General features: G+C 43.3%; 1 protein-coding gene across 1 annotated transcript in view; it reads left to right on the plus strand.

Moving 5' to 3' along the window:
• Positions 1-16,314, plus strand: part of LOC137431369 (cyclin-dependent kinase 6-like) — a 38,083-nt gene that overhangs the window by 4,771 nt on the left and 16,998 nt on the right. Inside the window, exons 3-4 of the mRNA XM_068122620.2 lie at positions 6,656-6,791; positions 11,073-11,240. Coding sequence (XP_067978721.1) covers positions 6,656-6,791; positions 11,073-11,240 — 304 coding nt within the window. The remainder of the gene's footprint in view (positions 1-6,655; positions 6,792-11,072; positions 11,241-16,314) is intronic.

The raw sequence follows: 16,314 nt of genomic DNA on the forward strand, positions 1-16,314 counted from the left end.
GCTGCTCTACATTCATGACCCTTGTCTCGCTCCCATAAATCATAACACTTCTCACACATGCAGCATATACCTTTCCCTTCAGCTTCAACGACACTCCCCTCCTCATCAGCATGCCATTCAGTTCCCGAAACCTCTTCCATGCACATCTCACTCCAGCAACCGTTGCCGAGTCTGATCCACCTTCTCCATTCAGCATGTCTCCGAGGTAGCAAAATGTTTTCACACCTTCCAGCTTCACGCCGTCTCCAAGATCCAACTCAACATTTCCTCCATCTGCAGCTCTCTCTGTGCACACCTTACATTTGAATGTAGCTGCCACACTGGTTAATGACCCTCTCAGACCACTACATTTTTGATGAACCCACTCAGCGCACATTGTACATTGAATGGAGTTCACTCCGACACCCTTCCTGCACACAGCACATGGCCACTTCCCAGATCTTTCCACCTCACCACATGCTTTACCACTTGCCATCACCTGCGTCTTTCCTATATTTACCTTCAGAGCTTTTGTCTCCATGCATTCCTTCCACTTGTTCATCTTTTCCTTCAGTCCATCCATACTTTCCGCAATCAACAACAGATCATCTGCATACAACAACTCCCATGGTAAACCCTCCTTTACGTTCTGAGCCAGCACCTCCACCACAGCTACAAATAGTAGTGGACTTAGTACCGACCCCTGATGCACTCCCACCTTCACCTCAAACTCACCACTGTTCCCGTCCTTCGTCACAGCTGTGCGCGCTCTTTTGTACATTGCCATCACGACTCTGATCAACCATTCCTCCACTTCTAACTTCCTCAATGCCCATGTCAATACTTCGCGTGGAACCCTATCGAATGCTTTCTCCAGATCAACAAACCCAAGAAACAACTTCTTCCTCTTCTCCATGTACTTCTCCTGCAACTGCCTCACAATAAAGAGCGCGTCTGTCGTTCCTCTTCCTGGCATGAATCCAAACTGCATTTCGTCGATCTTCACCTTCTTCCTTATCCTCCTCTCCAGCACCCTTTCCAATACCTTCATTCCATGCTCCAATAACTTTATCGCTCGGTACGAGCCACACTCCAGAGGGTCACCTTTCCCCTTGTATCGAGGGACGAGGGTACTCAGTTCCCAAACCACTGGAATGCGGCCTTCTTTCACCACCAGATTACAGATCTCTGTCATTCTCTTCACACCCCAACTTCCTGCTGCCTTCAACATATCTCCCACAACTCCCGTCGGCCCTCCCGCTTTTCTACTCTTCATGGCTTTTATCGCTTCCTCAACTTCCTTCTCAGTTATCTTCTCTGTCGGTCCTAAAACTTGGTTACTCTCTATGTTGCCAACCCATTCATTCTCTGTATTCAACAGCATTTCCATATATGTTTTCCATCTTCTTTTAATTCCATCTGGGTCCACAACGATTTGTCCCACTTCATCGTTCAAGCAACTCACCCCCATCACATCACACCTCTCTTTCGCTCTCTGCTTTGCAATCCTGAATACCGCTCTCTGAACCTCTTCCGAATCCAAGCGTTCTCCGAACATTTTCCCACATGCCTCCTGCGCCTTTGCTACCTCTTTCTTTGCAGCCTTCTTGGCTTCCTTATAACTTTCATGCTCTGCTTTTTCTGCTCCCGTACCCTTCGCCTTCTGCCACTCCTTGAACTTCTTCCTCTTCTCGTCAATCCTCTTTCCAACTTCATCATCCCACCACCATGTTTCCGAGTGCCTCGGCGGTCCTTTTGTCCATCCACATACTTCACCAACGGCTCCCAACAGACTATCTTTCATTGACATCCAACCACGTTCAAGCTCAACCACATCATCCTCTACCCTACTCAGCCTCTCTTTTAATGCCTCCCTTACTGTCACCTCTTTCAACCTCCACACCTTCATTCTCGGTTGGTACTTCACCCGCCGAGCTCTCCTCGCACCTTTCACCCTTATGTCGCAGACAATCAAGTGGTGCTGTGAAACAGCCTCCTCCCCCAGGATCACCTTTGTGTCCCGGAGGTGCCCCCTATCTCGCCTACGCACCAGCAGGTAGTCACCGGTTGTCGTCGACCCACCTGACGTGTATGTAACAAGCTTATTATCCCCTTTCTGGAACTGAGTATTACAAATCAACAAATCAGCTCCATCAGCAAACTCCAAAATCCTTTCACCTTCTCCATTTCTCACACCATATCCGTAACCCCCATGAACTCCCTCAAAACCGTCCATACTCCTTCCCACATGTCCATTTAGGTCTCCTCCTACCACAACAACTTCCTCATCTTTCACGTTTTCCATCAGATAGCTTCTCTATCGCACACCAGAACTTGTCCTTCTCTTCATCGCTCCGACCAACCTGCGGAGCATATCCCGAGATGACGTTCACCAAGAGCTTTCCAATCATAATTTTCACCATCATCAACCTATCACTCACTCTAGTCACACTCACCACACTGTCTACAAACTCCTCAGAAAACAGGACACCAACACCATTCACGCCCTCCGGGCACCCTTGCCACACAAACTTGTATTTCTGTCCCTGCCTACCCTTCACCATTCTCACACCACTTCCCTTCCATCTCGTCTCTTGCACACAACATATGTCCACTCTTCTTCTGACCAATACTTCCACCACTTCACCTGATCTCCCTGTCATTGTCCCTACATTCCATGTCCCAAACCTCAGAAACCGATCTCCACTTCGGGCTGTACCCTGCTCATATGTAGTGGTAATTGTCATGGTTCTCTTTTTGAGGCAATGTTTTTATGGCCGGATGCCCTTCCTGACGCCAACCCTCTTAGTCGCCTCTTACGACACGCAGGGATACGGTGTACCTATTCTAACCAGGGTACACACCTGGTAGACACGGAAAAGATAAAAAATATAAATAAAATAAAAAGACACGGAAAAGATAAAAGAAAGGAAAATGGTTTTGTAGTCGGCCGGCACTCAGCTTTGAGTTAAATGAAGACGCTTGTCGCCGTTGGTGGTGGTTGAATGGGTCCGGTCGGTCAGCAAAAGGACCGCGCGTCGACACGAACAAGATGGCGCCGAATCGCCACACGAGCACACAGAGCCGCGTGTGTCCACCAATGCACCATTCCACGAGTTCATGCTTGGTAGGTTTTCCTCAGCGAAGCGTTACGAGCTTGAACTTTAAGGGTCGAACACCTCAGTCTCTCCCCTCAGGAACGACTCCTCCGACTCTCCCCTCATGAGCTCCGACTCCCGAGTCTATGACCTGTTAAATACCATTAAATATAATAGGGAACTGAATAGGCTATCTTGTTGGTTGTCATTGCCCTGGCATTTGTGTGGTGCAAATGTGTGTGGAATCTTATCAGCCCAAGCCTGAATATTGTCCAGGTGTCCTTGCATGCAAGCATGGACTGCTGTATTATGAATGGACCTGAACACTGTGAAATCATCAGCAAACGGCCCCACATCTGACCATGTGATGGAGAAAAGGCCGTTACAAAGCAGCTGACTATAGTTGGGCATAGGATCCTCCTCCCCCCTCCCGTCCATACTGCAACCCACCTAGGAATTCCTGCAGTTCTGCATTGGTCATGAGATGATTGGCCTCCAACAAAAATCATCTTCCTCGGATCCCAAATTGATCATCAGTAGGCAGGTAGTTGGTGAGTAAGTGCCGTTTGATAGCACTGTTAATGACTCCTTCCATCATTGTGCTGATAATTTTGAGTAGGTCAATTGGGCAATACTTGACCATGTTGGGTTTGTCCTTTTTTGTGGGACAGATTTACCTGGCAATGTTCCACAATGTCAGGTGTGTGCCAGTATTGCATCAACTTCGCTATGGATACAGCAAGTTCTGAAGCATGTCTACAGCACAACAGCAGGGATGTTGTCCGGACCCACAACCTTTGCTATGTCCAGTAACACTCAGCATTTTCTTCATATCCTGTGGAGTGATCAAACAAATGCGCAAAATTAAAGGAAACAGTGATTAATTTCCACCCTTTACTTAAGAACAAATATCAGCCACCAATAGAAAAAATTTAAACCCACCTGCAACAGGCTCAAATCATATATCTGACATACACGTAAAATATATTGGTATATGACCTCCAAGCACTAACAAAAACTCAAATATTCATTTCCTGGCTTCACAATATTATCCCAAGCATATGGAAACAGGCCACAATCATTCCCAAGCTATAAACGAACAAGAATCACAATGACCTGCCTCTTATTGCCCCATCACATGACTGTTGTACAGAAAAAGTACTTGGACACCTCATTCTCTCCCGCATTAACCCTCCTATTCCTCTCGTTCACCACGGATGTGGGTACAGACCTCTCCGCTCCACAACTACACTGATAGACACTGATACAAAAGATTCTCACAACAAACATGAGCAACAATGTCAAGCTTTGGATCTCAAACTTCGGGTAGACAAGCACATGTTACAATCAACAACACATTTTTATTGTATAAATACCTCTCCATCTGTGTTCTACAGGTAGCTGTCCTTTCACCAGCACATTTTAACCTCTTTCTCCATGACATTCCAGAACCTCCTCATGTGTCAATGTTTATGTTGCTTGCACAGATGACCTTCCCATAGCAGCACTAGACGACACCATAAATACAACTACTGGTTTACTCCAATAATACATAACAAAATTCCAACGCTGACTCGCATTTAACAGAAAGAACGTCATGCCAACTAAATCAGCAATCGTTCTCCTAACCCCGGACAAACTTGAATCCAACTACCACCAACAATCACAATGCACACCCATCAACTCCCCCGAAATATAACCCCCAAATACTTGGAATAACAGTTGATCCTCACTTGACCTTCACTAACCACGCACAACAAGCTCTAGCTAAGGTCCACCAAAAACTCAACGTACTAAAAGCATTAGCCAATACCAAGTTTAGTCAACAACAACAAAAAAAATCGCTGACCACAATTTACAAACTGTTTCTATGTGAAACACTATTAACTATGCTAGCTCAAGTTGAGCACCTACGTATCTAAAACAGATGCGTTAAAACTGCAAATAACACAAAACAAAGCGCTCAGAATCATCACAGACTGCACCCAACTCACTGACTCTTCTATGGTGATTCGGATCATCTCGATGCGGAAACAAAAATACTCCCCCCTGCAACATCACCTTGATATCAGAGGAACACACTTCATTGATGGAACGCTAGAACACCCATGTCACCACTTATCCAATCACCCACCCCCTTTCAGACACAAAAATGTCACACCAGCAACGTACTGTAACAACTTTTTTCCAAGCATGCAACCTCCACCTTTGAACACAACATCATGGAAAACATTAATAATCGCATATACACCACTTAATTATAACTTGCTCTCAACTCGCACCACACAGACAACAACAAGTTCAACATTTCTTCGTTACTCGGTCTCTGGGCGAATAAAGTTGGAGTGGCTGGCTTCCTTGGAGCCATGAACTTCCATTGAGGATGCAACAGATGGTTGCGGTGCTGAAATACTAAGTTTTCCGCAAGATATTTCCGCACATGCTCCTCCCCTTTAGTTCTCCCCTACCCCTCAACTCATTGTTACCCGCATCCCTTGTTTGTCCATCTCCATTTTTTTCTCCCTCTGCCTTGCTGTTGGCGTTTCCCCCTCCTCCTTCTGCTGTTCCTTATATTATGTTGCGTCCTGATCAGTTCTGTGTTCTAGCTCTTCCACGAGCCTTGACTATGTATACAAAAAAATGCTTCTCTCACTTTAGTTCTTCCCCTTATTAGTTTAATTATTCCCTTTGTTAGTTCCTTCCCTTCCGCATCCTTTATTTCCCATAATTTATCCCTTGATATCATGCTATGTGCATGCGCAATGCTACGCACATGGAGTTCATTTCACCTTTTCGAAGTATCAATGTGTGATTATTCACTTACTTTAACGTCGGCCTTAGCACTTGCACTGTTGTATATCAAATGTAGTTTGTTTTGTTGACAAATGAAATTTCTAAACAGCTGTAATGCGAGTATTATTGAGCTCTATTCCCAAGGAAGCTGGTACTCGTTTTTATCGTCTTCAAAAGGATGACAGGCCTGAGTCGACCCGTCTGGTTTTATTTTGGCAGGGCTGGGGTTAGAACTCGGGATCTCAAGCCAATCACCTAAAAGCATTAAGCCATCACCAGTCTTCACCAGTTGGTAGGAAGCATACATCTATCGCAGAAAACCATACGAAGGTAAGTGGGAAGAAAATTGTCTTTCTTCAGGTGGTAGAAGACCTCGAGTAAAGTGCTGTCACCTGAGCCAAGCCAATTTATTTGAAAATCTTGCTGCTTGAGCGCTGCTCTTCACAATGTCGTGCTGTGCCTCGTCAGTTGTTTTGACGCAAATAAATGTAATGATAGAAGTGTGAAGACGATGTTGCTATAGACCCCAAAGTCCAATAAGAGTATCCTTGTTTAAAGAAACACTCGGTTGCTTTTGGTATTTGCAAAAATCGAGATCCCTTGAGGAATAACATTAATAACATAGTACATGGATAAATAAATGAAGGTAAACACACCAATGGTGGTGAGTGTCATGCACATGAGGCTTCCTGTACGACTGACATTGTGGAAAATAAAGTCTATATCAAAACGAGCCAAAGTTATATTAATTGAATCACAAACTTTATTTGTTTCACTGTGCCCAGGCTGTTCGATGTGTACACCACTGCATGTACGGACCGAGAGACACGCCTCACGTTGGTGTTTGAATTCATCGATCAGGACCTCTCCATGTTCCTAGAGAAGGTCCCACCGCCCGGCCTACCGGAGAGTCGTATAAGGGTACCTGCCTTCACCTTGCACTCACAAATCCTTGAACTAAGAACCATTCCATGCAACTTGTGCAAGTTTTGCTTCCACGGTTTTTATTGAATTTCGAGTTGTGCTTTTCACAGTGATTAAAACACAAACTACGAGTATCTACCATTTGTTCAAAAATTTCTTCATTTTTAAATCCAGACATCAAGAGCTTCGAAAGCTGAATGATAACAAATGGCAAGGGGTAGTGGGTTAACGTTTCATGCAATGGGAAGCAAGCTCATGTGAGACACTATACAGTATACATGCCTCTACATTAGAGTAGAATAAATTGCTTGTACTTTTTGGGTATGGGTTTAGCATGAGTAAAGGTTGTGAATAGCTGTGAGTGGTGGCATAACATGGTGTTGAGTTGTCATATTTGGGACTGGAGATAAGAGCTCGCTGCATTGGACAAACACAGCGTAAAATATTGCACATCTGCTTGTGAGCAGGAAGCTTGTTCTTAGGTTATCAGGTAAATCTGGGGAGGGAAGTATTCCTGAAAGACCATGGATATGGTGAAAGACCCAAAGACTGTTTACCTCCGCCACCGAAAGTGGACGGAGGTTATGTTTTCACCCCTGTCTCTTTCTATGTGAGCAGGATATCTTAAAAAGTTATGGATGGATTCAAACGAAATTTGGTGAACAGGTTGCGTGTGTGACAAGAACGAATTGATTTGATTTTGGTGAAGATTCACCATTGAGTGATAGGGCTAAAACCGATACATAGCACGATATCTCAAAAAGTTATGGACGGATTTGGACGAAACCTGGTTGACAGATTGGGTGTGTGACAAGGACTAATCTATTCGATTTTGGTGAAGATCTGAATATGGATCCGTTGGTACGAGTGACACAAAATTCTCACCATAGTATATGTCTACTCATATAGATTTTTTTGTTATTGATGAGTATGATGTCATATGTCACATGGTATGGGCACCATCTTGGAAAAACCGAAAAACTTTGGACCTCTATATCTTCAAAAACGCTCCATGGGAAAAATTAAAGCATGGCTCATTGAAAAGAACACTGCATGGGGAATAAGTGTTGCTAACGATGATGTCATTGGTGCCTTCCTTATGATGTCATAATTCGACAAGTACAACACTGAGACCGATCAGTTTGAAATTTCTTCAGCTTGATCTAAGCAGTAATTATGTTGGCCAAATGTAAATTTATGACGTCATCACTCATGTGGTCTGGCAAAGAAAATAAAAACCCTTAAAAAACATAAGAGGTCGCTTGCACCAAGTCAAATGCATTGGGTAAGTATTCTATGAATACCATCTAGTTTTTTTGTATACATTGTCAAGGCTCGTGGAAGAGCTAGAATTTGGATACTGAACGTATCAGGACACAATAGGACAAAACTAACAGTTGAGAGAGGGGGGGGGGGGGGGGGAATCACCAACTGCAGAGTTGAAGGCCAAGACAGATGGAGACTTGGACAAACAATGGGTGTGGGGAGGAATGGGGGACAGGAGAGGATGAATGGGGGACAGGAGAGGATGAATGGGGTGGACAATACAACAACAACAACAACAACATGCATTTTAAAGGCCATTTTCCCTGCTAGAGCGGGGGTTAGCCTTGCGGTCCCCATGACAATCTTCTCCATTTTGCCCTATTTTCTGCATCTCTCCTTGTTAACCCCCTTGCCCGCATTTCTTCTTCCACCATCTTTAGCCAAGTCTTTCTCGGTCTTCCCCGTCTTCTACTTCCTTCTACATTCATTTCCATCACTCTTCTCAACCAGTCACTTTCATCCTTCCTCAACACATGACCAAACCATCTCAACCTGTTCCTCTTCACAGCATCAATCACAGGCAATATTCCCATCATCTTTCGCAATTCATCATTTGTCTTCCTCTCTCTCAACGATACTCCGCACATCCGTCGAACCATTCGCATTTCCACCCTTTCCAACCTTCGTTGTTGCTCTACGTTCATTACCCATGTCTCGCTCCCATAAATCATAACACTTCTCACACAAGCAGCATACACCTTTCCCTTCAGCTTCAACGACACTCCCCTCATCATCAGCACGCCACTCTATCCACCACGTGGATAGAAAAGGAAACTCCAAGGAGAGAAAACTGGAAATTTATGAGGAGAAGAGATTTGGGTGAGAAGAGTTGTTAATGAGGGTAGAAAAGATCCTGGTTTTGGATTGGGGACAATCTGAGATGGTGGTGGACAGCTGTCTTGACGATCTGGAGGGGAAGAGTGAGATGAAGAGGATGTAGAAGTTGGTTCCACAGGCGGGAAAAAAGGAACAAATGAGAGTTCCTAACCTTCAAAGTTAAGATTATCAACACTCTCAGCCCCTCATTTTGTTCCAGTATACAATTGTTTAATTTTCACCAAATTTTATCCATATTGATTAGCATTTAGTAGTTGCTCAGTGAAGTTGATCCTTTACCTTGTGGCTCACATTATATCTGCATATCCTGAATATGGTCTACCTTTATTGGTGGTATCTCTCCTCGTTGAGTGCAGTTTATAGAACCTGGAGTCAAGCATCACGCAATCTGGATGGCTAAGGCATTATATTCCATTAATATGCGGTGATTAGGAGACAGTTCGAGCTCACTGGCTGCAAGGAATGAAGACTCCGTGACCTCGGTATCTTTCTTGTTCAAGTCTACCTTAGGGTTCACTGCTGATCGTGCCATTTTGTTCTCCTCGCAATGACTTTTACTTATTACATCAAGCATCTTGTTTTTGCATGAGAAGATGAATTATGACCTTTCAAATTCTGCCTGTTCTAAATTTACTGGACATCTATTGTATCTCAATGGGGAGCATTGGTTGGACATTCTTTGATTCAGCTGCATCTACCGAGTAAAAGCGAACAACAAGTTAAGGCACTAAATGAAGAGGAAGGCTTGGATAGACCACTAACGTGCATCCAACTAAATATCAAGAAGTCTGATGACGGGACAATTGAATATTTTGTCACAAAGAACACAATGGAATTCAGGTACTTTAAATCCTAGCTGATTTTCTACATTCCGACCCCGAGTCATGGGAGCTCACAGAGGAGTACAGGGATGCACTACAGACAGTTACATGAAAGGCCCTTATTGAGGGGTATAATGACATCATAACAAGGAAAGAAGAACAGAAGCAATTCCTCCTTCAGGTTGTGCAGGACCATAGAAGCCGCTTCCCCAACAGCAAAAAGGAAGCTATATCAATGTGAAAGTGACTAACCGCGCCAGGCCACCTACCAAGCCACTGCGGTCCAGAACTTCAACCTCATTGAGCAACCTCTAAATATGGCCCAAAATGGATGAAATTTGATGTGGTTTTTATTTTGTGCATTGTAACAAAATTATGGGGTGGCTGCTTTAGAATTTTTAAATTTAAATTTTACCTGCAAATAATAAAAAGTAATCGTGTGGAGTTCTCATGCATTTGTGAATTGTGTGGTGTGCTCGTGTGTTTGTGGATCTGGGCCGATTCCTAAATTGCCTGGAGTGCTCATTGTGCGTTTGTCAATTCATATGGGTTTTTACTTCCGCCACCGAAGGTAAATGGAGGTTATGTTTTCACTCCTGTCTGTTTGTCTGTATGTTTGTTTGTCTGTTTGTGAACAACATATCTCAAAAAGTTGTGGTGAAGATCCGGATTCGGAACCGGCTCGTATAATCTTTTAAGTGATTCTTCACCATTGAGTGATGGGGCTAAAACCGACATAAAGCACGATATCTCAAAACATTATGGACGGATTTGGACGAAACCTGGTGGAGAGGTTGGGTGTGTGACAAGGACGAATCGATTCGATTTTGGTGAAGATCTGAATATGCATTCGGATACGAGAATTATTTAATTTTTAAATAATTTTTAAATAATTATTTAATTAATTATTTTTTATTATTTATTTAATTAATAATTAATTATTTTTAAATAATTATTTTAAGTGATTCTTCACCATTGAGAGATCGGGTGAAAAGTGATATATAACATGATATTTTAAAGAGTTATGGACGAGTTATGACTATACTTGGGGGATGAGTTGGTTTGGTGACAAGAACAAGTTGATTAGATTTTGGTTCAGGTCCGAATCCAGATCCGGCCTGTCAGTGGGATAGAAAACATAAACTGTTCAGCCTGGCGGAGGTATCCGCTCTACCGAGTGCCATTCTAGTTTTGCACATGGAGTTCTCGTTGTGTGCTGCTTATGAAGCACAAGAAGTTCTTGTTTGTTCTTCGTGAATCAAGTGGCATTTTCCTATTTGTGTTCCAACCACAGGACATGATGCAGCAATTCCTAAATGGCCTGGATTTTTTGCATACTCACCGTGTCGTGCACCGTGACCTCAAACCACAGAACATCCTGGTGACAAGTGGTGGGCAGCTCAAACTTGCTGACTTTGGCCTGGCTCGTATATACAGCTTCCAGATGGCCCTTACATCTGTGGTATGTGCTTTTGCTGAGTTTCCAAATGCTGGCTTTTGATAACCTGGCTGTTCCAGTGGCAGATGTTGTTCATTATACCTTAAAGCTCAAATATATTTGTTTTCAGTTCAGATCGCTTTTTCTTTCGTTTTTCCTTTTCTTCGTTTTCTTCCGTTTTTCTTTTTCTTCTTTTTCTTCGTTTTCTTCCGTTTTCTCCAAGACACTGCAGCTGACCTGCCTCATTCATGGCATGAGCAGGTAGTCACTCGAAGCAGGGCAGCCCTGTCTGCATTGTACTAAGACACTCTAGCAAGGCTGCTACCCTCCATCCAACCCCCTCTGCCTCTAAACCCTAGATAGTTTCCTTTTATCCATATTATTTTGTATTTTTTTCAACTCCTTCTTTTGTCTTTTTTTTTTTTTTTGCACAAACTTGTATTATCAGCATTTGTAATGCCTTTTATTATATGACTGGCAAAGGTACCCAGAGTTGCCGGGCAACGCAGAGTCGCCTCATGACAGGAATATAAAGGGAGTGGGAGAGAGGGGGTAGGGAAAGGGAGGAGGAAGAGAGAGGAGAGAGAGGAGGGTAGGGAAAGGGAGGAGGAAGAGGAGGGGAGAGGGAATGGTGAGGAAAGGTAAGGAGGAGGGGAGAGGAGGGGAGGTTGGGGAAGAAGGAGGGGGCGAAGGGGAAGGGAGGAGGGGGCAAAGGGAAAGAGGAGGAGGGGGAGGGGAGGTGAAGGGGAGGGGAGTGGAAAGGGGGGGTGGTAGAAGGCAAGGCTTATACGAAGAGCATGGGGAACCTTTAAGCATTTTGTATACTGAATCGAGGCTCGTGAAAGAGCTAACATTTATTTCACAAACAAATCAACCAGAAAAACAAAATATATAAAAAGAGGGAGCGGAAGACAAGATGGGGAGAGAAGGGGAAGCACACAAACATAACATTTGAGAGCAGGGAGAAGTGAGGGAGGGAGAGGGCTTGGGGGGAGGAGGCGTTGGAAGGGGAAGGGGTGGGAGAGGGGGAGGGGGTGGGAGAGGGGAGGTGGGAGACGGGGAGGGGGGGGGGTGGGCGAGGTATAAAACACAAGGACACCAAGGACTTCCAGGACAGAAGTTGGTATTTCAAAAAAAGTGTAGGATTTGGGGTGAAATTAGCGGGGGTAGAAAAGATCAAGGTTTTGGATTTTTTTTTTTTTTTTTTTTTTTTTTTTTTTTTGTATACAAGATCGAGGCTCGTGAATTGCACCATTTGATGTGATAAATTAATCAAAAGTGAATGGATTTTCACACAATTTGTTTTCAACGAGTTGCTATCTATGTTAGCGACTACTAGAAATGAAAACAAAAATTGAACCAGAGTTAAAATGATGGTGTGAGGCCGCTCAAAGCAAACACCGCGTTTTCACCAAAGGAAATCCTTGACAAAGTCATAAAATGTGATTTCTAAGCCATACATCTACAATCCTTATATAATCTAATAGCTTTTAACTTCAGGCATGCGATGATATACACAACTTCACACAAAAAAAAAATCATTCAGACACCTTTATGAGCAGAAAGCGGTGTGGCCTAACTGGAGGCAAGCCCTTGAACATGCACCTTGCAAGATCACTCCACACCATAACTTAATCAAAACTGCATGGATTTTCACAGAATTTGTTTTCACAGAGTCTTAAACTACTTTATTGACTGCCACGAATGAAAACAGAAATTGAATCGGGGTTAAAATGAGAGTGTGAGGCCATCAGGAAAAGAAACTACATTTTCACCAAAGGAGATTCGTCACAAAGTCATAAAACACGATTTCTACAAAAGCGATGTATACAGCGATTTGTAGATATGAAGATCAGACATTTGATGATACGAGTGAGGAAAGTGAAAAAAATTAATGTTGAGCACTTAATCATGAAGAAACCATTGCAGCATGTTCCCAGGGAAGGCGTTAGCAGGCTGAAAAGGCAGAAAACTCCTGCAAGGGATAGTGGGCTAACCAAGGATAAAGCCTGTTTTTGTTATACTTAAATAAGCCCGTTGATGATCTTCCAACAGGGTGTTCAAACACACAGTTTTCATTCATGCACTCCCTGCAAGGGTGTATGCAAAGTTTAGCGCCGCTAGGTTTCATGGTTTTGGAGTTATGCAGGAGACACATACACACTGACTGACTGGCAGGCACACCTTGCCTTTTATTATTATAGATATTGTTACGAAGAAGGAGGGGTAGGGGTATCCATGCATAGATCATGTAATGACTCTAGTATGGACCGTGTGATCGAGTACCTTGTATTTTCTCCTGCATCAGGGAAACTGTCAGAGGTAAGTCGTACGGTATTGTAAAACATGCACCGAAGAGGCTGTGAGTGTAAACCTTAAAACAAAATAGGGTAAGGTTGTATTGTGTAAAACCTCCTGTAACAGACAAGGCCAGGTGGAGGACTTGCGACCACACAATGGCACCCAAAAACTGCATCGTGTTTATAAAGGACATTGCACGGGCCGAATTATAAAAGTCCAAATTTTGTTTGGTGTTGAACATTATCATTGAATTGCTTTTTAATAGAGATTTCATAGAATTCCTGCTTGATCATGGTGGAGGCTGTAACACAAGTAAGTTGACAGATTGGAGCAGGGCTCACCTTAATAAGGAGCAACAATTAATAGGTACAGTACCTTCAGAAAGTATTCACACCCCTTGACTTTTTTCACATTTTGTTGTGTTACAGCCCAAATTTAAAATGGATTTAATTTGAAATTTTGTTTTTGTCACTGATCTACACATATAATACACCGTAATGTCAAAGTGGTTATTTTTTTTCGAAATTCTTACAAAATAATTAAAAATGAAATACAGAAATATTTAATTTCACACGTATTCAACCCAGAAAACCTTATGGAAGAAGTTTCGGGAACTAAGTGACGTGCTGACGAGGAGGGGAGTGTCGTTGAAGCTGAAGGTAGAGGTGTATGCCGCATGTGTGAGAAGTGTTATGATTTATGGGAGCGAGACATGGGTAATGAACGTAGAGCAGCAACGAAGGCTGGAAATGGTGGAAATGCGAATGGTTCAGTGGATGTGCGGAGTATCGTTGAGAGAGAGGAAGACAAATGATGAATTGCGAAAGATGATGGGAATAGAGCCTGTGATTGATGCTGTGAAGAGAAACAGTTTGAGATGGTTTGGTCATGTGTTGAGGAAGGATGAAAGTGATTGGTTGAGAAGAGTGATGGAAATGAATGTAGAAGGAAGTAGAGGACGGGGAAGACCAAGAAAGACTTGGCTAAAGGTGGTGGAAGAAGAAATGCGGGCAAGGGGCTTAACAAGGGGAGATGCAGAAAATATGGCAAAATGGAGAAGATTGTCATGGGGACCGCAAGACTAACCCCCGCTCTAGCAGGGAAAATGGCCTTAAAATGCCTGTTGTTGTTGTGTTGTATTCAACCCCCTGAGTCAATACTTTGTAGAAGCACCTTTGGCAGTGATTACAGGTTCGAGTCTTCTTGGGTATGTCTGTATCAGCTTTGCACATCTGGATTTGGGGAGTTTCTCCCATTCATCCTTGCAGATTTGTTAAAGCTCTGTCAAGTTGGATGGGGAGCGTCGGTGAACAGGAAACTTTAAGTCTTTCCACTGATTCTCAATGGGATTTAAGTCTGGGCTTTGGTTGGGCCACTCAAGGATTTTCACGTTCTTGTTCTAAAGCCATTCCAGTATTGCTTTTGCTGTATGCTTTGGGTCATAGTCCTGTTGGAACGTAAAGATTTGCAGCAGTCTAAGGTATTTTGCACTCTGAAACAGGTTCTCCTCAAGGATTTGCCTCTATTTGGCTTCATTCATATTGTTCCTTTGATCCTTACAAGTCTTCATTCCCTGCCGCTGAAAAGCATCCCCATATCATGATGCTGCCACCACCATGCTTCACGGTAGGGATGGTTGTGCTCGGTTTTCGCCAAACATAGTGCTTTGCATTTAAGTCAGAGTTCAAGTTTCGTCTCATCAGAGCACAGAATCATTCACCTCATGCTCTTTTATGTGCCTTTTTGCAAACTCCAGGTGTGCTGTCATGTGCCTTTTTCTCAGGAGTGGCTTCCATCTGGCCACTCTCTCATAAAGTCTAGATTTGTGAAGTGCTGCAGAGACTGTTGTCCTTCTGGCAGGTTCTCCCATCTTAGCCAAGGAACTCTGTAGTTCTGTCAGAGTGGTCATTGGGTTCTTGGTCACCTCCCTGACCAAGGTCCTTCTTCCCCAGTTGCTCAGTTTGGTCAGACTGCCAGCTCGAGGAAGAGTCTGGGTAGTTCCATGTTCTTTCCATTTCATAATGATGGAGTCACTGTGCTCTTGGGAACTTTCAACACTCAAGAAATTGTGTTATATTCTTCCCCAAATCTATGCCTCCTCACAATTCTCTCTTGGAGTTCTATGGACAAGTGCAGTGGGTCCTCTCTAGAAAGGTGTGTTTCTTTCTAAATCATGTCCATGCAATTGAATTGGCCACAGGTGGACCCCAATCAAGTTGTAGAGACATCTCATGGATGATCAAAGGAAATTTGATGCACCTGAGCTCAATTTATAGTGTCATACATAGCAAATGGGTTGAATACTTTGATCATCCTTGAATATTGACTAAAGACCTTTCAGCTTTTCATTTTTTTTCTTGTAAAACATTCTAAAAATAAAGTTCCAGTTTGACATTATGTGTAAATTAGTGACAATATTTCTCTATTTCATCCATTTTAAATTCAGGCTGTAACATAACGTAAAATGTGAAAAAGTCAAGAGGTGTGAATACTCTCTGAAGGCACTGTATGCTATAGGTAGCAAAACTGCAGGTCCGTTTGTAATTTGCTTTGATATTGGATTTCAGGTTGATTTATAAGGTGACACAAAGCTAAGAGGGGGGGCTGGGGGTAGTTAGAGAGAGAGAGAGAGAGAGAGGAAGAGGGAGAAGAGATGGAGATACATAGATTAAATGAGATACATCCTATCGGGTGAGGTCTCGTCAACACCATGAACAAAAATTACATATACCTGCTGGTAGCAAGTGGTCTGGTTATCTTGGGTGTTCCTTGACACCAAGTTACACAGATTTCTATC

This window comes from Myxine glutinosa, chromosome 7, assembly GCF_964187855.1.
Source record: "Myxine glutinosa chromosome 7, kmMyxGlut1.1, whole genome shotgun sequence".
NCBI lineage: Eukaryota > Metazoa > Chordata > Myxini > Myxiniformes > Myxinidae > Myxine > Myxine glutinosa.